Source organism: Eleginops maclovinus, chromosome 2 (assembly GCF_036324505.1).
Source record: "Eleginops maclovinus isolate JMC-PN-2008 ecotype Puerto Natales chromosome 2, JC_Emac_rtc_rv5, whole genome shotgun sequence".
Classification (NCBI taxonomy): Eukaryota; Metazoa; Chordata; class Actinopteri; order Perciformes; family Eleginopidae; genus Eleginops; species Eleginops maclovinus.
Window position 1 is genome coordinate 26,654,345 of NC_086350.1, and position 25,232 is coordinate 26,679,576.

Genomic DNA, 25,232 nt, shown 5'->3' on the forward strand with positions numbered 1-25,232 from the left:
AAAAAAGCGAAACTTCAGCATTGCTACCGAGGATGATTACATTTTCTACAACAACAAAAAAAGAAGCAATACAGACTATTGAGTTTTACATATAGGGTCGTTCAGTGTGCAAACCAAAGGTTCTTAATGGGAAATGCTTTTATTTTGAAAAAGTAAATCGCACATAGGGTGACCCGGATGTTATATAAGGACCCGCCTCAATACTTCCTCCTGACGAATCAGTGATCGTATTTACATCTCCTGACCAATCAGCGGTTAGTAAATATTTCCGTGTAGGCCTTCAAGTCAAAGCAGCGGTATTGTAGTGTGTGCGACTTCACAACGTACATTTTTGGCTTATATCTTCAATAATGCCGTATGCTAACCAGCCGACGGTGAAAATCACAGAACTGTCAGACGAAAATGTCAAATTTGTCATTGAAAACACAGATTTGGCGTGAGTATTCACTTCTTTGTCCATTCAAGGAGAGCGTGTGTGGCAGCCATTATTCCTCTCATCCAAACTGATGTTAGGAGGCATTACGTTACATGTTAAATAACTTCACTAAGTTAAAATAATAAAAAGTGAGTTCAGATATTACAGGTAAAACTGTTTTATATTACCTATCAAACAGGTATATTCCGTTAAATTACACCGTGTCCCAGTTGAAGGGAAAGCAAGTTGGCTTTCACTTGGGACAAATCAGAGTCCAGACAGGATAGAAAGGGTCAGCATTAAAGAGCAGTTGAGTGTCATTTCTGGTACCTATTATAAACTCCGTTGTTCTACTTTTCAGGGTTGCAAACTCTATCCGCCGTGTCTTCATGTCAGAAGTTGCGACGATAGGTAAAGTGCTCTTGAACTGTTGTCATCGTGTGACTGGTGCCTTACTGTTATCATGACAGGCTCATTGTGGGTCATTAATGCGCTCTGTGGTTTGGGGATACCCGGATGTAAATAGATAACAGCTACAATAAGGAAAAGCACGGTGTAACTGTAGCACCCCAGTACTCAGTACTGTATTATGCTTAAGGTAATGTAAGATATCAACCTACTTAAGACTGGAATGCTAGGGTGCTTGGGTTCCCTTTTTTCTAGGCAACTAAATTGAAGAACACATTGATATCAACATATATATCATATACGTAACAGACACTTCTGTTTACAGACTACATTCATTTATATTTTATTACAATACGCAGTACTTATATGTAAGTATATGGTTTACTTATTTCTGCATTTTAGATGCACCATTGTGCAACTCGCAACCTTTTTTATTATTCATTTCTTCTTGCACTACACTTTATATTTATATTTGACCTATTTTAATGTCTTAAGTAGATTGCATTTGACAATGTTGATGGAGCTTGGGACTTCAGGTTGTCATTGCCAACAACTATGCTGTAGTTCTTGGGCAGATGACAATAAAACCTTTGATCATTTGAAAAGGGTATGTCCTGTTTATACATTGATACCCTGCTACTAAATAAAGAAACTAGCAAACAAAACACCAGACCTATACCAATTCACCATGGTATTTTTTCGAATCACTGACAACTTCTGAAGTTGGAAAAAAAATATATATATATATATCCCCCTTTCTTAAATAGGAAAAAGTATCCATCAAAATAATAGTAAACAAATAAAAAAAAGAATGGATTTATTAATGCTTTAAAAATAAGGCAAAATGCTAAAGATATTTTGCTTAAATGTGAATATTAAACACACAACTTAAATCCTCAGAGCTCTTGGGTTACATCTCCAACTTAACTTTAACTACTACTTACTTTAACTAGCTTACTCAGAATATGTACTGAACTTTTCATAGTGGACACACACACACACACACACACACACACACAAATAAAAGAAAGTTTAAAGCCTTGGCAATGCTCTGTTGAATTAAGCCAACGTTTTTTTTCTAATGTGACATGTACTTCTGTGGAGACTTGTGTAAAGGGGGCTCTACCCTACCTCCTGTCAGCTCTTCTCTTACCTGTGCGGCCCCTGAGGTCATCACTTACCTACATGAATCATACTGTATTCTGCTTATGCCCTGACGCATATTATTTTATGTTAACATTGTTAACATTTATGAGATGGTGTGACTGCATCATTGGAAAATCTAATATCCACATGTGATATAACAAAAAAAAGTCTAATCGACTTTCTTAAACTCGCATCACTTTTCTTGCAGCGATTGACTGGATCCAGATCGATGCCAATTCATCAGTACTGCACGATGAGTTCATCGCTCACAGAGTCGGTGGGTGTCACAGTGTGCACTTTACTCCTTTAAGTCTACTGGTAATAAGCTGTATTATCGCAGTTTGACCCGAGCGGTGTAAACCTGCTGTTCAACATGAATGATTCTCTGTTGTCAGGTCTGATTCCTCTCACAAGTGATGACATCGTTGAAAAACTGCAGTATTCTAGGGTAAGTATACACTGAAGAAACTGAAACGTTGTCTTAAATGAAGTGTAATGAAGTTGTTAAGTTAACCTCTAATAGTAATGTGAAATCTGTTGAGATAACACACTTTTGGGGGGCTTGTCACCGTTAAATGTAACTCCATTATTACAATCAATTGTTGCATGCTCTAAACTCATCTCTGAAAAGGATTCATATTTTGCTGGAAGTCTTCAGGGCTGATCCTCAGGCCCTTCAACGTTCAGCTTATCCATTCTTACAGTGTTAATACACACAATGGCTTTGCTTTGTTCCACTTGTAACATCTTGATGTCTGCCTATAATTTCTCTTCTGAATGTTTCATGTTTTAAGACTTCAATTTTTACATTTCTTCTTACACATCTTTATTCAAAAGTGCCCCAAACCGTACAAATATACAGTAAAGCACAATAGTAGAATAACATATTTAACAAAGAGCCAAGCACACATTTATAAAACAATATTGTAAAAAGTATACATCCATTATTGTATCATCTAGAATTGTTTGTCTATCTTTGTCATCATTTCATAGCATTTTCCCTATTTCCAAAAGAATTACTACTTTGGATTATTCCCACTCCTGCAGTCCAGTGTGAGCAGCTCGACTGCTGTGCATTAGAGTTTCTATACCTGAACAGATATCCAATATTTATTTATTTTCTAAACCATAACTCCCAACCCCAATTCTAATAGTGTGTCCTGGTAGTGTTTGCTCCTTTGTTTCCTGGAGGACACACATGATGTCCTCTCTCTGCCTCCTGCAGGACTGTACCTGTGATGATTTCTGTCCCGAGTGCTCTGTGGAGTTGACGATGGACGTCCGATGCACCGAAGACCAGACACGCCATGTCACCTCACGCGACCTTTTGTCGAATAACCCCAGAGTGATCCCAGTGAGTCCAGTCTTCATTAGAGTCATTAGAGGAACAGTGGAAGCAAAAGAAATCAAAGTTTATTTATGTCACCCAATATCACAGTGGGCTTCACAGAATAACAAAGAAAGACGATAAAGAAAATTATAGAACGTGAAATACAAAAAAATTGACAAAATAAAATACAACGAAAGACAGTAAAAATACAATAAAAACTCCAATATAAAATACAGTTAAATGTAGCACTCCACTTCCAGAGAAAGGGGGCTTGGTAGCTGAACACTGTGACTCCTGATCTAGTTTTGCGGACTCTAAAAGCTGCTCGAATCGGAGTGATATGGTCCTTTTCCTTGTTTTTGTTATTACACAGGCTGCAGCATTTTGTACCAGTTGAAGATGTTTAATGGATGTGGTGGGATAAAAGGGAGTTGCCGTAATACAGCTATGATGTAATGAAGCAGGAATGAGGTTTTCTGCATCGTTTTGAGTCAGGATGTGTCTGATTTTTGTCCTTCATTTCACATATAAAGAATGTGCTTTATATGTGAAATGAAGGATAAATCCTTATCAAAGATAATGCCACGTTTTTTTTTTACTGTGGTGCTGTAGGCCAAGTTGAAACCATCAAGAGTAGTTATGTTAATAGTTGATTCATTCCGAAATTTCCAATCTGACTGTAATTTGATTGTGTGTTCCAGGTGACCTCCAGAAATCGAGACAATGATCCCAATGACTATGTTGAACAAGATGGTGAGATGATCCAGTCTATAGCCATGTTATTGTCAGTCACCATCATTTCATCCAACATTTAAAACATGTTCCCCTCTGCTCTTCCTCCTCTGTCTGACACAACATAGACATTCTACTGGTGAAGCTCCGTAAGGGTCAGGAGCTGCGGCTCAGGGCGTACGCAAAGAAAGGCTTCGGGAAGGAGCACGCCAAGTGGAACCCCACAGCGGGCGTGTCCTTCGAGTACGACCCCGACAACGCACTGAGGCACACAGTGTTCCCCCGGCCTGAGGAATGGTACGGACCATTAAGTAAAGCCTCATGTTTAATGTATAAACTTAAACAATGACTGATGACTTATCACTCTGACTCTCAGGCCAAAGAGTGAATACTCAGAGATTGAGGAGGATGAGGTGCAGGCTCCCTATGACCCCAATGGAAAGCCCGAAAGGTGAGGAAAGAATGTTTCACACTCTTGAGTTGATGAGGGAACATGTACATGTGGTTTTGTTTTTATGAAGGCTAATGGGAAATGCAATCAGCTTTTTTTCTTTTGAATTTAAAAAACAGTGGGCACATTTGAATTCATTGTTCTATTATAATAATGGTGTGAGAAAAGAGTGTTACTGTGATGATGTACTTTTGTAAGCTGACTTTGAAGTTAGCATCCAAAGGGCTATGGGATATCTCCTTTGGATTTTGAAATATTGGAGTTAATAAGATCTGTTACAAACACACCTTTTATAATACTTACACGTTTTGTTCTGCATTATAATCTCCACATTTTTACAACCGTTATAGGATTTTTGGAGCATAAATGTAATAGCAGAAATAGAAGAAGAAGAAATATGCAAGAAAGCTAATTCAAGGCTATAAATGAGCTACGTCACAGCTTCACCACCGCTAAGCTAAAGGTGGCTAATGTTTGGCGTGATGACGTTCAGTCGTCTCATTTAGACACTTGTTAGCACCCACTGTTTGAAGACACAAAGAAGCTTCTGACATTCACCAGCGGGGTATTTACTGACGTATTTTATGTCGTAGAACCAAACGTAAAAATCTCTCGTGTTAAACACACTGTTCTTATTTAAGATATTAAACCAAAAAAAACACTACGTAGTCACCACTCTATATGATAACAATATAATAATAACAATATGTATTTGGCACAATATTCCTTGTGAGATAAACAATTGTTCTGCTCTGATAAAATGTATGATCGCTCAAATTTAAAAAACAGAGTACGTGTTTCTGAAGGTCACTGTGACATTCCCCCTCACAGGTTCTTCTACAACGTGGAGTCGTGCGGCTCTCTGCGGCCGGAGACCATCGTCATGTCGGCGCTGGCTGTCCTCAAGAAGAAGCTGAGCGACCTGCAGACTCAGCTGAGCCACGAGATCCAGAGCGACGTGCTCACCATCAACTGAGGGCCCACTGAGGGCCCCTCCCTCACAGAGAAGACCTGCATTAACACAGCTTTGAAATCAACAAAGGGCTGATTCAGCACTGTTCAGGACACAAGTCATTGGATCTGTGTGTGTGTTATCAGAGAATATGAGGACATGTATTCCTGAGAGCAGTGATTGTAGCTTCAGCTGTGTCAAAGCAGCCAATGCATGCTCAGTGTCTGTCAGGGAGTTTGTGATACAAAAGCTATTTTGTTGTTGTCTGAATATGATTTTGATAAATATTACTTTTTGAATAAATGTGTCTTCATTTTTTAACAAATACAAATGTTCAAACACCTGGATAATCGAAAAACCATCCTATAAGCTTCTTAACAAGATAAAACAATATGTTTAATGTCGAAGCTGTTTGCAAAAGACAAAACTGCATTTATCTTTTGGACATAAAATCTAATTTCTAATCTTATAGTGTTTATAATTTTGTCTGAGGATCTCAACATGGGAAACATAACCTTAATGCTTCGTACCATCCTATCATATCTGCCAGAGTTTTGGGGGTTCGTGGAAGTAAGATCTGCACTTTGTAAGCAACTTTGGTGATACATGAATCTTGTTTTCTTTATTATCTTTTTATACAGTCAGAGTAATAGTTAATGAGGGCCAAGCCTCAGAGCCAATATATGCTGTGGTAAAATGAACTTGTAAAACAACCTTCAATGATAAGGTATATGTTAGGCCATTATAAATGTGCAATGAGAGAAAATAATTTACCTCGATTACAAGAGGTTATTAGCTACAGATTCAAGACATCTGATGTAACCCCCGAACACTGTCACTTCAGGAACACTGCATGTGTCAGACAAATGGTGACTAAATAATGAAGCACATTCATTCAGAAATTTCAAATAAGGACACATTTGAGCAACTTGTAATCCCCTGCTTTTTTTGTATTTTTTCCTTATCTTTTTTTGAACTTTGAACTGAACTATACTTATTTTTCAAGATGTAAGAAGAAAAGACACACAATCATAAATACTATTCAAAATAAAAAAGAGGAATATACAGTTTATATGTTCTGTTTATTCCTCAGGGACAGTGCATACAAATACACATTACTGTAAATATGCCAGTATGAGCCAGGAGGCTTCTTTTATGCACAGTGCCTGACAGGTGTATAAAGGGATTCTGATTTTGATTCTAGAGTTTGCACATTGAAACCTACAGCCTTTCCATGAACGCCGGGTGGCGCTATATCATCATTTCGCTCTGTCTCTCTTCGAGGAGCACTTCCGGGTTCTAATGTTTACAACTGGCTGCAGCTTTGCACAGCACAGAGCTGTGTTCCTGGCTCATGAAAAATCATATCTATGTTACACCAACATGTACTGGAAGTGCTAGGATTTACAGAGTGTGACGGTAGGCTTCAACGCACCACTGCACCAGTCACAGCGACATCACATCTGCGCACGAGCTAACAAACGTAGCATGCTCATTCAGTAGGCTCAGGCTAACAGCTAGCACTAGCTTGTTGACAGTAACAATCAATAGAGATGTATCGTGTCATCAAAGTGAGAATATTCTGGACGTTCTGTCTGTTTTAAGATGTATGGAAATTAGGGCTGAATGTAAACATATCCACTTCATTTTAAAATAATATATTTAGCTTATTTGCTAGGCTTTGCTCAGTTTACAAGGCAACACTATTTTGAATGTAGCTAAAACCACTTAATATGTTTTTATAATTTAATAATGAAACTTGTGAATTTAAAAAAAGCTTTTGTCAATGAATGTAAAATATGCATAGGAGTAAACAGTGGTGCAGCAAAGAAAATGATTCAGATTGTATATCATTGAATTCTACTGGTTATTGCAAAATAATAAATTGTTAACGCAGTTTTATGAATGCTTGTTATAGAAAAAACATCCCACTCAGATCCTCTTCTTAAGCTAACGTGCTAATAACACAGTCTAAACATACTCTATTACAAGTCAACACTCTTACTTTAAAATGTAACTGGAGTGAAAGTACTGTACTATTATCAACAAAATATAAATAAAGTATCAAAAGTAAAAGTGTTTGTAGCGCAAAGTGGCTCTTTTAAACGTGTTGTATTGTTATAGAAGGGTATATACGTCTTTTAAATCACTATCAGATAAAAATAAGATTTTTTTGTTATAGTTTTGATTCGTAAATGTAATGCAAATGTTGGATACTTTGGGTTTTTCCTAGCAGATTAGTAGTATATAAATCATACTCACAAATGATGTTACTTATGTCAAAAGTAACTAGTAACTCCAAATGGCAAATAAATGAAGTGGAGTCAAAAGCACAATATTTCCCTCGGAAATGTGGTCGAGAAAAAGTATAAATTGGGAGAAAATGGAAACGCTCAAGTAAAGTATAAGTACCTCAAATTGATTCTTCAGTAAAGTACTTGTGTAAATGTATGTGGTAACATTCTACAACTGCATATGTTGGTGCACAGAAGGCTTTCTAAAGGACAGATGTAATATTTTGTGCTTTTTAATTAATACAACATGAACAGTAATTTTAAGATAATATATTAAATAGTTGTTTATTACACAATGATAGAAATAACCAAGTTTAACTCATTATATCTCATTATATCACATGTATGTGTCACAGGCTGCAGGGCGCCATCACCAAGATCTGCCGCTGAGATTCCAAGAATACATAAACGATGAAGAAGAAAAGCAGACGTCCAAGGCCATCGCAGACCTCACAGCAGAGCAGCGGGACACAGACGAGCGTCACTGAAGACAAGAAGCCACCTGGAAACAGAGGCAGACCTAAGAAGACTGTCCCGGTTACCACTGACAACCTTTACCATGGCGACGCTGCAAAGGACAGCACTGCTAACTTAGACGGTAGTGTGAAGGCAGCTGACGACACACAGAAACCTCCAGAGGGCAAGACCAGAGCTTCAGGTCAGTGTCCAAGAAAGATGGATGGATGCTTTATTTATCCTAAGTTGGGAAATGTTTTTGTCACAACAGCATTGCTGAAAGTCATTGCACACGAATTCAAAATATTTTAAAAATAGTATAAAATAAAAACAAAAATGTATCAATAGAGTATTTAAAGAATACACTATATTACGTACAGAATAAATTATAAAACTCTATAATAGACCAGTCGACTACAGAAACATTGGGTATAGTTAGGTATAGTTGTTTGCTTATCAGAACAAATAACCAAAAGGTTCTTGTATTTTTCTGCTGTTAATTATCTTGATTGTTGTACGAAGTGAAAGTAGATTTTTGTCTTCTGCTTATTGGATCAGATGTATGCTGAATTGACTGCCCTAAAAGCCTTAAGTCATGTTTTGTATACATGTCTGACAAAGACAAAGCCAGGTTATTAGTATGTTTCTATTCCATTACAGATTACATACAGATAATTTGATCTTAATCTTCTGTATGTCTTAAACTAAAACGGATCAGATTTTATTTCTGCTTTTTTAAACTGTAATATATGGTCATGTGTTTCATTGCTGGTGTATAGGCTGCTGCCTTAATATGCTTTACATAAAGAAAAAAAAGAAAGTAATCAGGCTACATTACATTTACCGTGATAACTAGATAAGGCTACCGACTACTTTTTATTACAGGTCATTAGTATTTGTTACAGAATACCTTTTTAAAGTAGCCCCCCACCATCCAAGCGTCCTGATTTTGCATCATGATCGACAGATTAATAATAAACTCTGCTGTGTCTCTCCAGCAGGTCGACTATCCACTGCCATCTGCCGGCTCTGCCATGGGAAGTTCTCTCTGCGCAGCCTGCGGCATGCCTTCAACAGGTGGCCCCTTGGTTCCGCTGATATTATGGATGATGACTCAGACGCAGCGGCCCAGTCCCCTCTCTTATTCCACACAGACTTCCAGCAACTGGTGGGGGTGCAGTTGGACCGTGACCCCCGGTTATCAGAGTTTATTTGCAAGAAATGCCACTCCAAGTTCTACAAGTGCCACAGCATCCTGATCCGGTTCCTGCAGAGAGTCAACCTCCCACCGGTCAAGAAAGAAAACCTGAAAGGCTGGTGAGTCAGATAAAATCTTCCTTTGTTTCCATCAAGGTACTCAGATGCCTCAGACACCTCTCAATTAATCTGCTTTACTTACCGTTGTGCTGACTTGTCTACCTTCTGGTTGTGCGACTCATGGCTTACCACACATTTAACAAAGACAATAGGCCTTTACAATAGTCAAATAAATCAAAACAAAAGAGGCAACTCAAACTCAAATAAAATAATAAAAGACTAAGATGAAATGGTTGAAAACTGTGTCTCGACGGCATCTTCCACACAAGTTGTCCATCTCTGTGTCTCTTAAAAGGCTGGCGCTGTGGGAGATGTAGTCTTTTATTTTTACAGAAACTAAAGGCTGGCTTACACAAACAGTGTGCCTTCATTGTAAGAATCTCTGTATTTCGAGCATAAACATCGACACATATGAGCAGCTTCTATTTCTTTTTCAGGAACAAGTGTCCAGAAGCCTCTGTAAACCACGTCCCACCAGGTAAATGTCAACATGTTTTTCTTCTTGTGCTTACAGAAATGACAACACACAGATGAACTGATTCCATGACTGCTGCTCTTTCCTTTCAGCTCCACAGTGCTTCACCTCAGACCATAAGTGCCTGCACAGCCTTGTGTCCTGGGCCCACCATCACGGGGGGGCATGCCGCTCCTGTCCAGACCTGAAGGAGGTGCTGGAGGGCCGTTGCTGGGGCTCCGTCCAGGCCGCCTGGGGATGTGTTGACGGTCACAGATACATCATGGACACTCAATACACAACCACTACACAACCCTGCTCTGTGAACTCATGCAGCGGGAGAGACAACGGGGAGGGAGGGATGTCATGGCAGGAGGAAGAGGAGGAACGCAGCGGGAATGTGAGGACAGCAGCGGGAAGTGTGAGCACTTTAGCTCAGCACAGTCCGGCTGCAGTCCACGATCAGAGGCCGGCGCTGTCTGACTGGACCTGCAACACTGAAGGTGAGACTGCTACAGCCGTGTGTCCCCTAAAACTAAAAACTGTATCATTTCTGGGGCTGCCCCCCATTTGTTGACTAATCGTTAAGTCGGCGAAAAAAAGATTTGTCGACTAGTTGTTCATTGTCTATTAGTCGGGAAAAAAAGAGCTCCATCCGTGCGCTGCATGTGCTATGACGCGTCAGCTGGAAACCCTTCAGACTTCATTCAGAGCGGTGCCTGGTCCTTAAGTTAATTTGTCGTTTACTCGCTCAGAAGGATATCATCCTTCTGAGTGAGTAAACGAGCCCCACAAGGTGACATGCAAACTCCGCTGGAAAAAAGTCGCCTCCACATGCAGGCCATCGGAGCACAGCTTCCTGACTTCCGCCATCATAACGAAACATGGAGCTTTATTATCCCTGACAACGTGTGTTCCTTTCTCAGACTCTGAGGAAAACAGCTGGAGTGAATCAGGCAGTAGCCTAGCTTTGTATCAACATATATAAACCTATATAGAAGTACTGGGTCATTGACAGCATATAACGCCTTGATCCCAAAAAATCCCTAGCATTCTTAAAACAACTTTCTAATTTGGTTGATGTATATCTTGCGTTAACATCACCACTAAGCACTCTCTAAATGTCCCCCTGGTTTGTGTGGTTGTGTTTTCCTCCATCAGATTTCATAGGTCATGACGAGGCGTTGTGCCCTTCTGCGGCCCCACTGGAGGACAGGGCCCCTGACAGTGATCTGTCTGACAGGTGAGTCCCTCTGTGTACCTCTCTCACCCGCTTCTGTCTGTCCTACACTATCTGTGGGAGTAAACCTCAATGTAACTTCCTTTTGTAAGGGATACGTTGCAATTGATGGGAGGTCTTAACATCTAAAAGCACTTCAATTGTGTGTGTGTGTGTGTGTGTGTGTGTGTGTGTGTGTGTGTGTGTGTGTGTGTGTGTGTGTGTGTGTGTGTGTGTGTGTGTGTGTGTGTGTGTGTGTGTGTGTGTGTGTGTGTGTGTGTGTGTGTGTGTGTGTGTGTGTGTGTAGGGTGATCTTCGAGGATGACTTTGATGAGAGCAGGAGAGGGAGGTTATCTGACGATGAGTTTGAACCAGACAAAAGGTGGGTGCAGATCTTCTTCAGTTTCTTCTCGAACAGCAGAGACAGACTGCAGGGGGCTTCAGACAGGAGCAGCTTACCGTGTGCTTCCCCCCCATGGCTTGTAGGGTGAGCGTCCCCAACAAGAGAAGAAGAAGCCTGAAGGCCCAGGAGGAGCCCAAAGTACGAAAAAAACCTGGACCCAAACCCGGCTGGAAGAACAAGTTGACACCTAAAGTGTACGTCTGACATCACGTTTCCTTTAATACCAACCTCCATAGAGTGGTGCAGGATGAGTCCTAAAACTCTGAAGTGAGTTAGCATTTTACCACTTCTGGTTCCCTCGTCTCAGAGTCAGTGGGATTTCTCCGTAGGATTTTGGAAAATAGCTGGAAATAAGGTCTGTGGTTGACACATTTAAGAGACGGATCACGTTTTGTTCTACGACATTAAATACATCAGCATTTTGCTTCCGGCGATTAGATTTATGATTTAAAAATGATAAAAGTAGGGCAGACATGTGGAGATTATCTGGCTGAACAAAACGTGCATTCATCAAACAGGTTCGTTTTCCACATATCTTAATAACCCATGCAGCTTACTTCCGGGTCGGCCTACAAAAATAAGTCATCCCTGCACCACTCTATTGAGAATCAATGTATTTATATATGTGAAGTTGTACCATGGTGTATCAGGGCCATTGTATGTTAGAGGCCCTAAAAGGGAAGAGGGTTATATCACAAGAAAATATTCTTGAGTATTCCTTAGAGATTGAATAAAAATAAAGACATTTATGAGGAAAAAGTAAATTAAATAAAACCAACAGATACAAGATGAAAGGGAAAACATGTAGATGGTCCTTCAGTCTGGGCAATTTCCCATTTAAAACTTGGAAATTCTCACAATCCTAACCCATCTATTCTGACTCATTCTTGTTCTATCTTTTACCTATTATTTGGCCCTAATGCTTTGTTCTGAAGTTGTAGCTTTGTATCGTTTTCTAAGAGGTCTTATTCCCGTTGTGTTACAGGTGCTGTGCATTAACCACACTACTATTGTGTTCTTATTTTCAGAGAGGAGTTGCCGAACATCTACAAGTGTCCGTATCAGGGCTGCACCGCCGTCTACAAAGCTCCTGATGGTTTGAAGGTCACATATAAAAAACTATGCCATCATTTCACTGTTATTAAAGTGATACAGACTCAGTAATCACTGATGGTGTTTATCACTCCAGAAATGCTTCAGTCCTTTAGGTCTTCTCCATATTCTGTTTAAAGTTTCAATAAGCTTTGTTTTGACTGTTAATGGATTTTCGCTGGGGGGGTTTAGAAGCACATCAAGGAGCATCACGAGGAGATGAAGGAGCGGCCCTGCCCTCACCCCGGCTGCAACAAGGTTTTCATGATCGACCGCTACCTGCAGCGACACGTCAAGCTCATCCACACCGGTGAGCTCCCCAGAGACTGCTGTTTGTTTGCAGCGGTGATTCACTTTGGGTCCTCTGGGTTCACTGAGCATTGGTCCTTCATAACAGGGAACACAGGATGTGTGGGTGTGGGGGGTAGAGAGGAGTATGTCATGTTCATAGGAGTTGTAGCATCAAAGAAAGAAGGATCTTTTTACAATATACAGGTTTTTGTGCATGTAAAGAGTCTGCAAAGGCTAGAATCCCCAGGTTCCTTCCCTCTGAAACTCCTCTATTTGACTCCTTTGTTTACTTACATAACATTTTACAATTACACTTCTATTGGCTAGCGCTCCAACACATGATAGGCTAAGAGGAGGGACATCTCACAAACAGAGCCGACCAGCTAGCCAATCAGAGCAGACTGGGCTCTGGTTTCAGACAGAGGGTGAAAAGAGGTGCTGCAGCACAGACAGTATGAGAAACATAAAGAGCTTTATAAACCATTAAAGCATAGAGACATGTCCCGTGAGAGACACTACAACTGATATCCACCTGAACATCAGCAGGAGAGGACTCTTTAAAGTAGAGACACTACATACTGATATACACCTGAACATCAGCAGGAGAGGACTCTTTAAAGTAGAGACACTACTTACTGATATACACCTGAACATCAGCAGGAGAGGACTCTTTAAAGTAGAGACACTACATACTGATATACACCTGAACATCAGCAGGAGAGGACTCTTTAAAGTAGAGACACTACATACTGATATACACCTGAACATCAGCAGGAGAGGACTCTTTAAAGTAGAGACACTACATACTGATATACACCTGAACATCAGCAGGAGAGGACTCTTTAAAGTAGAGACACTACATACTGATATACAACCTGAAACTCTTTTTAAGACACTACATACTGATATACACCTGAAAATCAGCAGGAGAGGACTCTTTAAAGTAGAGACACTACATACTGATATACACCTGAAAATCAGCAGGAGAGGACTCTTTAAAGGTGTGGGTGTTCATGTGTGCTGCCCTCTTTGTGTTTCCAGAGGAGAGGAACTACATCTGTGACCAGTGCGGCCAGACCTTCAAACAGAGGAAACACCTTTCAGTTCACCAGATGAGACACTCCGGGGCCAAGCCACTGCAGTGAGTCCTCATGGAGTTATATTATGTAATTTCATATAAAAATAAACATAGTGCTGCAGTGATGACATTTTATTCCATTGGATTTCTGAATATTGCAGAAAATGAGATGTCAGATGTTTGTGATACTTAACACCACTTTATGATTTTTTTAAAAGCGTAAATAGTCTTCAGAAGTTAAAAGCTAACGTTAGGATATAAAGCAGTGGTACTCAACCTTGTCCTAATCAGGAGCCACATTGACGAAAAAATATTTTTGCAAGAGCCACAATCCAAAAACGCTCCTTTCCTCCCTGAAAGCATTATGCATTTGAGAATATGGATCATAGTAATATGTTACTAATGAATGAAAAGCATAATGTACAGTGCAATAACTGTGATTTATTATTTTCACTGCAACCACAAAACACACATTGCTGATCATCACTGCCCATAACAACAGATAACAGACAGCATGTTTACTGATCATCACAGTCCATATAACAGCAGATTATAGACAGCAGGGGTTGTCAGAAGAGTAATGTTGTACTTACTTCACACTCAATGTGATTTCTGACACTCCTTCTGCCGCACAAGTGATTTGAAGTCGGGCTCTGTGCTGGAAACGGCGATCCGAAGGGCCTCTGTTGTGTGCTGCAGACTCAATCTGTTTCGGTTGCGACATTTTATTTTTGAGAGCGCAGAGAATGCTGCTTCACACCGGTATGTGGACGGAAACATTGAGATGATGCGTCTTGCCAGTCTGGAGATATTTGGTAGATGCCCCACCAGTTTCCAAAAGTCCACGACATCTGTAATCCGAAACTGAAGCTGAAGTTCATCTGAGCTCTTTAACTCCACAAACTCCATTTGAAGCTGCACAAGTCCGAGCTGGTCGCTTATTTGCTTCATTTCATTGACCTCAATCAGGAATGGGTTTTTCACAAGTAAAAAAATATTGCTATGGTCCTTGAAGTCGTGGAATCTTGATGTGTAGTTTTGCTTGAGCTCAGTTAGCACGTCACAGCATTGTGATTGACAGGGCAGGAGAGCGTCTGCATGCATCGCCATCACTTTCTGCACGGTGGGGAAGAAACGGTAATCAGAACCACGGACACTTCGTTCAAGTACATCCAGTTTGTCAGAGAATACTCTGACAGCCGTGTAGAGCTCATACACGGTCTTGTTTCTTCCCTGCATCTTGAGATTAAGTTCGTTCAAGTGCTGCGTAATGTCACACAGGAACGCAACAGACAGCACCCACTCTTCATCATCCAAAAAGGAAAATCGGGAAGTCTCCCCTTGGCCGAAAATGAAGGATTTCAGGGGTTCAAGCAGGTCCATGAAATGTGCAAGCATACGTCCTTTAGACAGCCATCTGATCTCGGTGTGTAACACCAAATCTCCATAGTGAGTGTTAAACTCCTCACACAGCAGTTTAAAATGTAGGTGGTTTCTTGCACGGGCCCTGATATAATTAACCACTTCGATTACATTTGCCATCACTTCATTCAGACATTTGAACTTAGCAAACAAGGCTTGTTGATGCACAATACAATGGTATGAGAAAATACCCTCAGCAGCAACCCCGCCGTTTTTCAGCGTTTCTTTCAACAAAGCCACGGCTCCGTTCCTCTTACCAAGCATCGCCGGTGCGCCATCTGTTGTGAATGCTGTGATTTTTTCTGGTCCAATGTTCAACTTTTCTAATGTTTCCAGCACAGCGTTTTTTATTTCAATGCCCGTTGTTCCATTTTCCAGTGAAACCATGTCAAGCAGTTCTTCTGTAATGTCAAACTTACTGTTGATGGCTCGGATAAAGATGAGTAATTGTGGCGTGTCATTGATATCCAAGCTTTCGTCCATTGCAAGGCTGACAAACTCAGCGGATGACAGTTTGTCCTTAAGAGTATGTGCAATGTTCTCTGAAATGTTTGATGCCCTCCTAGCTACAGTAGAATCCGACAGTTGATTTTTTTTGCCTCTCGTTCCAGGTCTTTTTTCTCAGGAAACAACGTTGAACAAGCCAGCAGTATGCAATCCTTCACCATTTCTCCATCAGTATATGGCAGGGGTTTTCAACCGGTGGTCCGCGGACCCCTGGTGGTCCGCGGCGGCATTGCATGTGGTCCGTGACAAGAGCCTATGTTGATCAGTTCACCATTGTTTTTTTTTAATATAAATTCGCTTTGATATTTCAACACATTTCCAGAATACCGTTACATATCGTGAAAAATATGTTTAAAATAATATAAAGGAAATTCAAGCTGACAGAATGTAGCCTTGCGCCTATCCAGTCTATGGTAGCCTGTGATTCGCTAATGGTAATGAGTTGCGTCGCTAACCTCACTTATTATTCATTACGTACAGTCTTGCGAGCAAAGTTGACACACATTTATAAGCATAGCCGACGAGAGTATTTTAAGATAGGTTGTAGTACAGCAAACATTTGTTACATATGTACTAGTCTAGCTATATATCTAGCACCAATGGATCGTTTTGTAGTGAGGAAAGTGCCAGAGGGACAGGCTGCCATGACAGAGGGTCAGGCTGCCACGACAGAGGGACAGGCCGCCACGATAGGGCAAGGACAGGCTTCCGAAGCGTCAACTTCGCAAAAAAGACGAAAAAGAAAATACAATGAGGAATATGTTAAATATGGATTCACAGTGACGACAGACAGAGCAGGAGAGGAGGTACCACTGTGTTTCGTATGTTCAACAATTCTCTGTAATGAAGCTATGAAGCCGTCGAAACTTACGCGGCATATGGAGACGCATCACGTCCACTTGAAGGCCAAACCCGTTGAGTACATGCAACAGATGTTGCGTGATTTCAAAGGACAGCAGGCTACCATGAGGAAGAGTGCAAAAATAAATGAAAACGCACTGAAAGCATCGTATCTGGTCGCTCTCAGGGTTGCAAAAAGTAAGAAGCCCCATACCATTGCAGAGCAGCTTATATTGCCAGCAGCCATAGATATGTGCAGAGCTATGGTAAGCGAAGAATGTGCCAACAAATTAAAAACTATTCCGTTGTCAGACAACACAATCGGAAGACGAATTGGGGAAATGGCAAATGATGTCAAAGACCAGCTGATGGCAAAACTTCAGACAGTTCTGTTTTCCCTTCAAATCGACGAGACGACAGATGTTACTAATGATGCGCAACTGTTAACATTTGTGCGATACGAGGACAGTGGCACTATGTGCGAGGAATTTCTTTTTTGCAAACCACTGCCCGGGCGAACTACCGGTGTAGAAATATTTAAAGCACTGGACGATTTTTTCACGGAGCACAATATCTCGTGGCAGAGGTGCGTTGCATTATGCAGCGATGGGGCCCGAGCCATGAGTGGCAGCAAGACTGGACTGTTTGCGCATGTAAGGAGGGTGGCTCCGGGGGTAATTTGGACACACTGCCTGATTCATAGAGAGGCTCTCGCCTCCAAAGATCTCAGTGTTGAGCTCAGTGGTGTGTTTGATGTCGTTGTCAAGACGGTCAACTTCATAAAACGAAACGCATTGAATACACGCCTGTTTTCATCCCTATGCCATGACTTGGGAAGTGAACACAGCTCTCTCCTTTATCATTCAGAGGTGCGTTGGCTGTCTCGCGGCGCTGTGCTCGCCCGTGTGTTTGAACTACGCGGAGCTATCTACGAGTTCTTGTGCGAGAAGCATTCTGATCTGGCTTCCAATTTCAACGATAGTTACTGGTTAACTAAGCTGGCGTACCTCACAGATGTTTTTGCAGAGCTGAACAAGTTGAACAGCTCCATGCAAGGGAGAGATGCAAACGTCATGCAGCTCTACGAGAAGCTCGACGCATTTGTGAAAAAAATGTCAAAGTGGATCGAACGAGTGGAGAGCAATAACTTGGCGATGTTTCCTTCAGTTGAGGAATACCCTGACAGCACTGACATCAACGACACTATATGTGAGCATTTGAGGAAGCTTGTGCGTCAATTCGCAAAGTACTTCACTGATTCGGAAGAGTGGCGCCGTGACAGCAAGTGGATCCTGCTCCCATTCAGTGACGATGCATCAGTAGGGTCAAGTCTGACGGCTGTGGAAGAGGATAAGCTGATTGAGATGTCCACAGACTCTGTCAGGAGGCATATGTACGACACACAGCCCCTTGTTAAATTCTGGATAAGTTGCCAGACAGAATTTCCACAGCTTGCTGCAAAAGCAATGAGGTGTCTTTTGCCCTTTCCAACCACATACCTGTGTGAGAGTGGTTTTTCTACACTGGCGTACTTAAAGAATAAGTACAGGGCTAGGCTTGATCCAGAGAATGACATGAGACTGTCTCTGTCTACCATTTCGCCACGAATAGACAGGCTGTGTGGACTTCACCACGCCCAGATATCACACTGACAGGTAGGCCTAATTCTCCCATGTTTTCACTGTTACGACCCTGGCGGGTTTAGGCCCCGCCCTGTGTTAATGGTAAGCCTGTTCTCTCTCCCTGCTTTTCTCAATCTCTCTCTGCTTTTCTCAATCTCTCTGTCTCTACAGCAGGTGATTGGTGACAGGTCTGTCCTGGCTGGGTTATAAAAGCCCTGACCAGCCAGCAGTTGAGGCTGCCTTGGTCTTCATTTGTTGGATTTTGGTTCTCCGGTGTTGTTGGATTTTTGTTCTCCGTTGTTGTTTTGTCACACACCTAGACTGACTTTGCATGACATTTTTAGTTACTTTTCCCAATACTGAATTGCACAACACTTTATTATTCTTTATTCTTTCTTTAAAATAATCTTTAATTTAATTTAATTTAATAAATCTACTTTTATTATTATAAAATCTGCGTGGCCTCTCTTTCATGTTTCATGCATTGAGCTATGCATGTAACACCAAATACACACGCGCACGCGCAGGCACATCAGTGGGCCGCGGATTGCTTTCTAGTCCGAATGGTGGTCCCTGGGACAAAACCAGTTGAAAACCCCTGGTATATGGCTTCATCTGTTTCATCAGTTCATGTGTGATTTTGTAGGATGCCTCTGTCGCTCTTTCACTCGTATTAATGTGGAATAAGTTTTTTTGAGCAGTTCGGTTCTGTTTGAGTCTCGCCAGCTTTTCCGCCCGCTCTCCACCTTTCGGAAAGTCGGTGCTGAACTTCGGGTGTTTTGTGTCGTGATGGCGCTGCAAATTGGACCTTTTAAATTGTGAAATGACGTTGTCACAAAGCAGGCAGATGCATTTTCCCGAACCGGTGGAGACGAAGAAAAACTCGAGTTCCCAGTCCTCTTTAAATGTTCGATATTCCTCTTCATATTTTCTTTTCCTATATTCCTTTGCCATTTTTGCGTAGTGCTGTATGCTAGTTTTCCCAGTGTGACGGAGCATTTATCTCGCGCACCTGCAATCAGAGCGGGAAACCTGAAATCATTTGTGATTGGTTGTTCAGAGGGAGGGGGGAGGGGCGGCTTAATACACGTGACTTGTGAGTGATAATGAAATGTTGATGAATTCTGCTGACAATGTTTTTGTTTTTCGTTTTTTAAAGATTTTTTGAGATTTTTATTTTTTTTAAGTGGGACGTAAAAGAGCCGCAACTAGTCTTAAAGGAGCCGCATGCGGCTCGCGAGCCGCGGGTTGAGTATCGCTGATATAAAGGAACTACAGCAGTCACATGACTTCATGTCAACACTGCTAAGCTAAAGGCGGCTAATGTTTATCGTGATGAAGTTAACAACCGAGGTTTTTATGACACATAGAAGCTTCAGACATTCCCCAGTGCGTACTTACTGATGTTTTTTATGTCGTAGAACAAGGCTAACCTAAAGCGCGTTTAAAAAAGCTTAAAGTTTACTGTAATACGAGGGAACAGTAAGTGTTAACTCATTTTCGGGTTTTAGGACTCATTCCTGAACGACTGCTGACCCTGACTGCTTTTGGGTGAATAATTTTAGAAATATTGAGTGCTGAAAGGAGTCTTCAAATGATATTCCGGTTTATATTTTCTCCTCCAGATGTGAGGTGTGTGGCTTCCAGTGTCGCCAGCGAGCATCGCTTAAATACCACATGACCAAACACAAGGCTGAGGCGGACCTGGACTTTGCGTGCCTGATGTGCGGGAAGCGTTTCGAGAAGGCCCACAACCTGAACGTCCACATGTCCATGGTGCACCCGCTGATCCAGGCCAAGGTCCAGAGAGGCGGCAGTGAGCAGCCGCCGCCGTACTCTGAGCTGCATGCCATGGCGATGAGCGGGGAGGGGGGGCAGCAGGAGCAGGACAGGTGACAGCAGGTGTGCTGCACCGGGACATAAACTGTGGAACACGTGGACTGTAGTTTTTTCACATTCAGCTCATGAACTGGACCTGCTGGCAGTACAGATGTTTATCTCTTCTCTTCCAATATACAAATGATCATCTAGGTTTAAAGTCAAGTCTGAAACATAAAGCTTCATTTAGAAGATATTGGATGTTATGGAACACTCTTTAGAGTCTGTAATTATCATTTTCATTCCAAACTTAAGCTGTTATTTCCACGTCAGCCGTCTTCCGACCAAGGATTTGAATCTTTCTCTGGGGAAGAAACAGGCCTTCCTTTATGTAACTTAAACAAATGCTGCTGTGCGACCTGACCCTCTGGACTGAAGCTTCTAGACTCTGAGGATGCAAATCTGTGGTTGAACAGTTCCAACAGAGTTTAAACTGACAGGGACTTTATAAAAAAAAAACACTGTTGCACTAGTAGTGGACACGTGCGTTTACCGTGCGGCCAAATGACCTCCTTGTGTTATAATACAGTCAGAACAAACACTCGCATGAATTGCCCCCTGAAGCAGTAAGGCATGCTGCATCGTTTCAGAGGCGGCCAATTACAATCCAGCAACAAACCTAACTTTTTAATTACAGAATGAAAAAAATGGCATCAAATGAATATTAGAACAGGTTTGATTTTGTTACAATCTGAAGGATTATAACTTGAAAACTACTCCTGGTGCCTGTTACAGATCTGATGACTGGACATTATGCATCACACAGTTTATTGATAGCTGAGTCGCATATAAACCACTGTGTGACCGACATAAATGCAGTCCTTTAATGCAACGGTTTGGTTTGCTGAAAATATTGTGATGCTCTTGTGTAACTTCCTCACACAGGATGACTTCCAATAACTATTTGATTTTTCACCATTTTAAGTTATTACAATGCTTGAATCTGTATTGTAAACAGTGGAAGGGCTTCAGATGTTTGTGTATTATAAAGTCCTGTGTGCGTTCATTGTGTATACAAAAATAAATAAAAATGTTTTTTTCCACATGAGTGTTAACTGGTCAAATGTGAACAAGATGAACATGTTCCTGTAAATGTCAAGTAGGAGAACATGAGAACAGATCCAGAGAGACACCTCCAAAGCTGCAGGAGGGAGGGGGGCAGCTTCAGAGGAAATCCATCTCCGGGCTGTCGGGGTCCAGCTGCACAGAGAGAGCTGCCCACACCTCTGGATCCAGCGCTGACACCTGGGCCTCCAGCTGCACCGTACAGGGGGGGGAGGAGCATGTGCGCCACTTTGTTAGAAAGAGTGGTTGAGACACCTATTCCAGATTTAAAAAACACTAATGCACAAAGCACCCCCGCAAGCAATACCTAAATCCATATTCTTACAATACTACAATACTATGCTACACTGCTGCAAAGCGGGAGCAACCATTGCTTTACTATTGTCTATTAAATGGTATCTAATATAAAACGTGTCCCAGGTCCAAACTGCACTGGGTTACCAGAAGTACACCCAGAAAGTGAGAACAGTCCTCCAGATTGTACATGTTGTCTAGAGGAAATAAACAAAGTGTAATTCCTTGTACACGGTATTTTCAGAACATTTTTAACAAATGATCCTAATGGGGGGGGACAAAATTGCCCATTTCCAAAAGTGGTGGGGACCCCAGCGTCCCCTGTTTAAATGATGGCTATGGATGGGTGGAGACAAGAGAAGACATAACCATAAAGGCACAGTGCAATGGGTACAATATGTAGGCTTGGGGAGTAATGGATTACAGGATAAGGACACAAACTAAGTTAACTGCATTCCTTTACAGTTACATAATAAGACGTAGTCAGATTACTGTTACATTTCTACAGGTTAGGGATTACTAGCAGGATCGTCCCACAAGGGGGTAATGTACATTGTTACAGCAAGTGTAAATACGAAAATAGCTTAATATCAATTACGAAGCATGCATCAAATATTAAAGATAAAAATGTAGTATGTGCTCGTGTGTTTCAGTGTTGGTGTATAGGCTGCTTCTCAATGAAAGGCAGCTTTTCCTATAAATAATATCAGTTTTGATCCTAAATATCTTGGTGTTCTTTTGTTCTGTTGCCTTACATAAAACACTTCAGTAAAAAACATCTCATTTATATTTATTATCTCTTGTATTTATTTGCCTTGCATTTGATATTGAGGTAATCTAAAGGTTACGGAGAGTAATCAGATTACACTTATTCTATATTAAAAGAAATACTTACTACATTTTTTTGTACAACAAATCATTTTAACGGAATATCTTTTTTTAAGTAACCCTCCCAAACCTGACTGTGTGTGTGTGTGTGTGTGTGTGTGTGTGTGTGTGTGTGTGTGTGTGTGTGTGTGTGTGTGTGTGTGTGTGTGTGTGTGTGTGTGTGTGTGTGTGTGTTTGTACCTGTCTGAGTTGGCTGCTGGACAGAGCTGTGGGGGGTGTCTGTGCGATGGTTCTCAGGAGAAACTGCTTACTGTGGCTCACCATCTGAAAAGGCTGACAGTACAATCCACAAGTTGAACTTCAGAGCATGAAGGGACAGGTCTGACTGACGCTGTCCTCACACTGATACAAAGATTTGTCTGAGAATCACCTGATGGTCAGCGGGGGGAAGTGTGTGTCCCTCCAGGAAAAGCTGCAGCAGCCGGATGTAGCAGAGGACAGTGGTGTGGAGGAAGAGAGGGCAACACACAGCTCTGTGCAGCAGCTCGGCACTCTGCTGGAGCAGCAGGCTAAACACACACACAATTACACAATACACTTTCTGTTAGGTTCATTTAATGTCACTATGTAGGTAGAGAACCACTGATTCATCTTCAGGATCCAAACACTTTGTTAACATTATAATCTTGATTTTTTAATAAAACACAAAGATGTCTTTATTTTCAGCATACTCAAAGATTCTTTATACTTTAAAGAGTCCTCTCCTGCTGAAGTTCAGGTGTATATCAGTATGTACGCTACTTTAAAGAGTCCTCTCCTGCTGAAGTTCAGGTGTATATCAGTATGTAGTGTCTCTACTTTAAAGAGTCCTCTCCTGCTGATGTTCAGGTGTATATCAGTATGTAGCGTCTCTACTTTAAAGAGTCCTCTCCTGCTGATGTTCAGGTGTATATCAGTATGTAGTGTCTCTACTTTAAAGAGTCCTCTCCTGTTGATGTTCAGGTGTATATCAGTATGTAGTGTCTCTACTTTAAAGAGTCCTCAGGGTTTCCGTTAGAAAAAAAATCTGCCGGTCAAAGTGACCGGCCGAGGTTTCACCTTCCGGACATTTTGATAACACCACGGTCAAATATTCCATCGTTCCTAATTAGGCTAGTGTAGAAACATTTGAAGTAGACTAGTAGCTTACAAAATGACAATTTGACACACAAAAATAATTTAACACATTTATTGGCCTTACTTTCAAATAATTACGTGAACACTTATTGCGCAAACGACCCCGTGCGTTATTTGCACGAGGTGCCCGAGTTAATTTTAAGAGACGTATCTGATGAACCAATCATCCTTCCATATATATCAAACAAATAAAAAATAAATACAAATATTTCTATTTAGTTTAATAAACTAATCCCCCTTACCCACATACAATTAAGACTTTTACAGCCCAACAATAGGCTACACGTAAGTTATATCAACGGTCTTGACGTGCACAGACCGGTCATCATCAGCAGCAGCAGCAGCAGCAGCACCTCTCTTGTGAGTCGCATCTGGAGTCGTCGCATCTTTCAGAAAAAAACTTTTAAGGCTACTCTGCCTGGGACCGGCCATATTTTAACAATAGCCGACGTAGCCTATTTGCAGTGTTGTGCCAGTTCACAGCTTTTCTGAACTAGTTCAAGTTCAGTTCATACATGCTCAAAGTGAACAGTTCATGTTCAAAGTTCACAATTTTAATTCTGAACTAGTTCAAAGTTCAGTTCATTTCACTTTTTTCGTGAGATATTCAAATAAATACTTTTTTTCACACTACGAGCTAGAAATCACTATAGGCTACGTTCTTTGAAACTGTTCATTGTAGACATTTGCTCATAACACTGCTATTGTGGGTTTCTTAACAGGTGCTGAAACTTGTAGCAATACAGACAAGATAGACCAGTTCTATACTTAGTGCAATAAAATCTACTAGCATTCAATTAAATAAAGAATATATCATATGAAATATGAATATATTATTTGATATATATGATATTATATATACCTATGTGTGTGTATGAAATGAGCAAAACTCTTGAATTGCATTCACACTGGATGGATGTTTTAATTCAATGTGCCGTTTCAAATTCGAGAAGGACGTTGTCGATGTCCTAACTTGCTATGCGTAAGCCGCTCTGCTGCAATTCATCATGGGTAACGTCTTGCGGAAGCCAGTACGTTTCAACTATTCAACTCAACTATTCTCAGGCGGACACTACGTTGCCCGCAATGCATTGCGCATACAGTGCCAAAACTATTTCTGCGTTGATACATGATTTAAGCGGCACCTACAGGAGGGAGGAACTTTCTCTCTCGTTGCGTTTCAAAAGAGAAAACAGATGTCACTCAGTTTTCAATGGAAAACAAATGCCAACGTTCATTTACAGTGATGTCTGCCGTTCATGACACATAATGTGAACTAATTCACGTTCAAGTTGTTTATTGAAAAATGTGTTGCGTTCAGTTCAACGTTCACGAAAAAATGAGCGTGTTCAATGAACGCGTTCTTTTGAACTCGTTCACGCACAACACTGCCTATTTGTTTGTTAGCAGAAGACGCTAGCCGCATTCAATAAACAAAGTGGTTGTCATGTTTACGCTTTTCGCGGTAGAATCTTTGCTGCACGCAAACGCTCGTGGGCCAATCACACGCCATACACCTTCCGATGTATTTGTAGGCCTGTTAGGTTAAATTATTTTATTCT

General features: G+C 41.2%; 4 protein-coding genes across 7 annotated transcripts in view; 3 read left to right on the forward strand and 1 right to left on the reverse strand.

Moving 5' to 3' along the window:
• Positions 1-225: 225 nt before the first annotated feature.
• Positions 226-5,737, forward strand: polr2c (RNA polymerase II subunit C). 2 transcript variants are annotated; one of them, XM_063897952.1, is made up of 9 exons: positions 226-436; positions 777-826; positions 2,178-2,246; positions 2,365-2,417; positions 3,195-3,323; positions 4,001-4,052; positions 4,160-4,328; positions 4,408-4,482; positions 5,314-5,737. In XM_063897952.1, exons 1-9 carry the CDS (start codon positions 351-353, stop codon positions 5,456-5,458), a joined length of 828 nt encoding a protein of 275 aa, XP_063754022.1. In that variant the 5' UTR covers positions 226-350; the 3' UTR covers positions 5,459-5,737. The 2 variants fall into 2 exon arrangements, with proteins under 2 accessions (XP_063754022.1, XP_063754031.1); XM_063897961.1 differs by lacking the exon at positions 777-826 and having other exon boundaries at positions 258-436.
• Positions 5,738-6,726: 989 nt separating this feature from the next.
• znf276 (zinc finger protein 276) lies at positions 6,727-21,350 on the forward strand. Of its 2 annotated transcripts, none has more exons than XM_063904987.1 (12): positions 6,727-6,853; positions 8,085-8,386; positions 9,183-9,501; positions 9,939-9,979; positions 10,069-10,458; positions 11,117-11,198; positions 11,482-11,556; positions 11,661-11,771; positions 12,606-12,681; positions 12,862-12,979; positions 14,002-14,101; positions 20,055-21,350. In XM_063904987.1, exons 2-12 carry the CDS (start codon positions 8,140-8,142, stop codon positions 20,323-20,325), a joined length of 1,830 nt encoding a protein of 609 aa, XP_063761057.1. In that variant the 5' UTR covers positions 6,727-6,853; positions 8,085-8,139; the 3' UTR covers positions 20,326-21,350. The 2 variants fall into 2 exon arrangements, with proteins under 2 accessions (XP_063761057.1, XP_063761064.1); XM_063904994.1 differs by having other exon boundaries at positions 9,186-9,501.
• Positions 14,114-19,849, forward strand: LOC134878761 (protein FAM200A-like). The gene is made up of 2 exons (XM_063904975.1): positions 14,114-18,462; positions 18,601-19,849. The coding sequence occupies exon 1, from the start codon at positions 16,378-16,380 to the stop codon at positions 18,457-18,459; it is 2,082 nt and encodes a 693-aa protein (XP_063761045.1). The 5' UTR covers positions 14,114-16,377; the 3' UTR covers positions 18,460-18,462; positions 18,601-19,849.
• LOC134878745 (Fanconi anemia group A protein-like) overlaps positions 20,867-25,232 on the reverse strand; it is a 41,895-nt gene continuing 37,529 nt past the window's right edge. For both annotated transcript variants that reach the window (XM_063904963.1, XM_063904957.1), the window contains exons 40-42: positions 22,925-23,063; positions 22,735-22,827; positions 20,867-21,564 (exon numbers count right to left, since the gene is read on the reverse strand). In XM_063904963.1, coding sequence (XP_063761033.1) covers positions 21,472-21,564; positions 22,735-22,827; positions 22,925-23,063 — 325 coding nt within the window. In that variant the 3' untranslated portion in view covers positions 20,867-21,471. The remainder of the gene's footprint in view (positions 21,565-22,734; positions 22,828-22,924; positions 23,064-25,232) is intronic.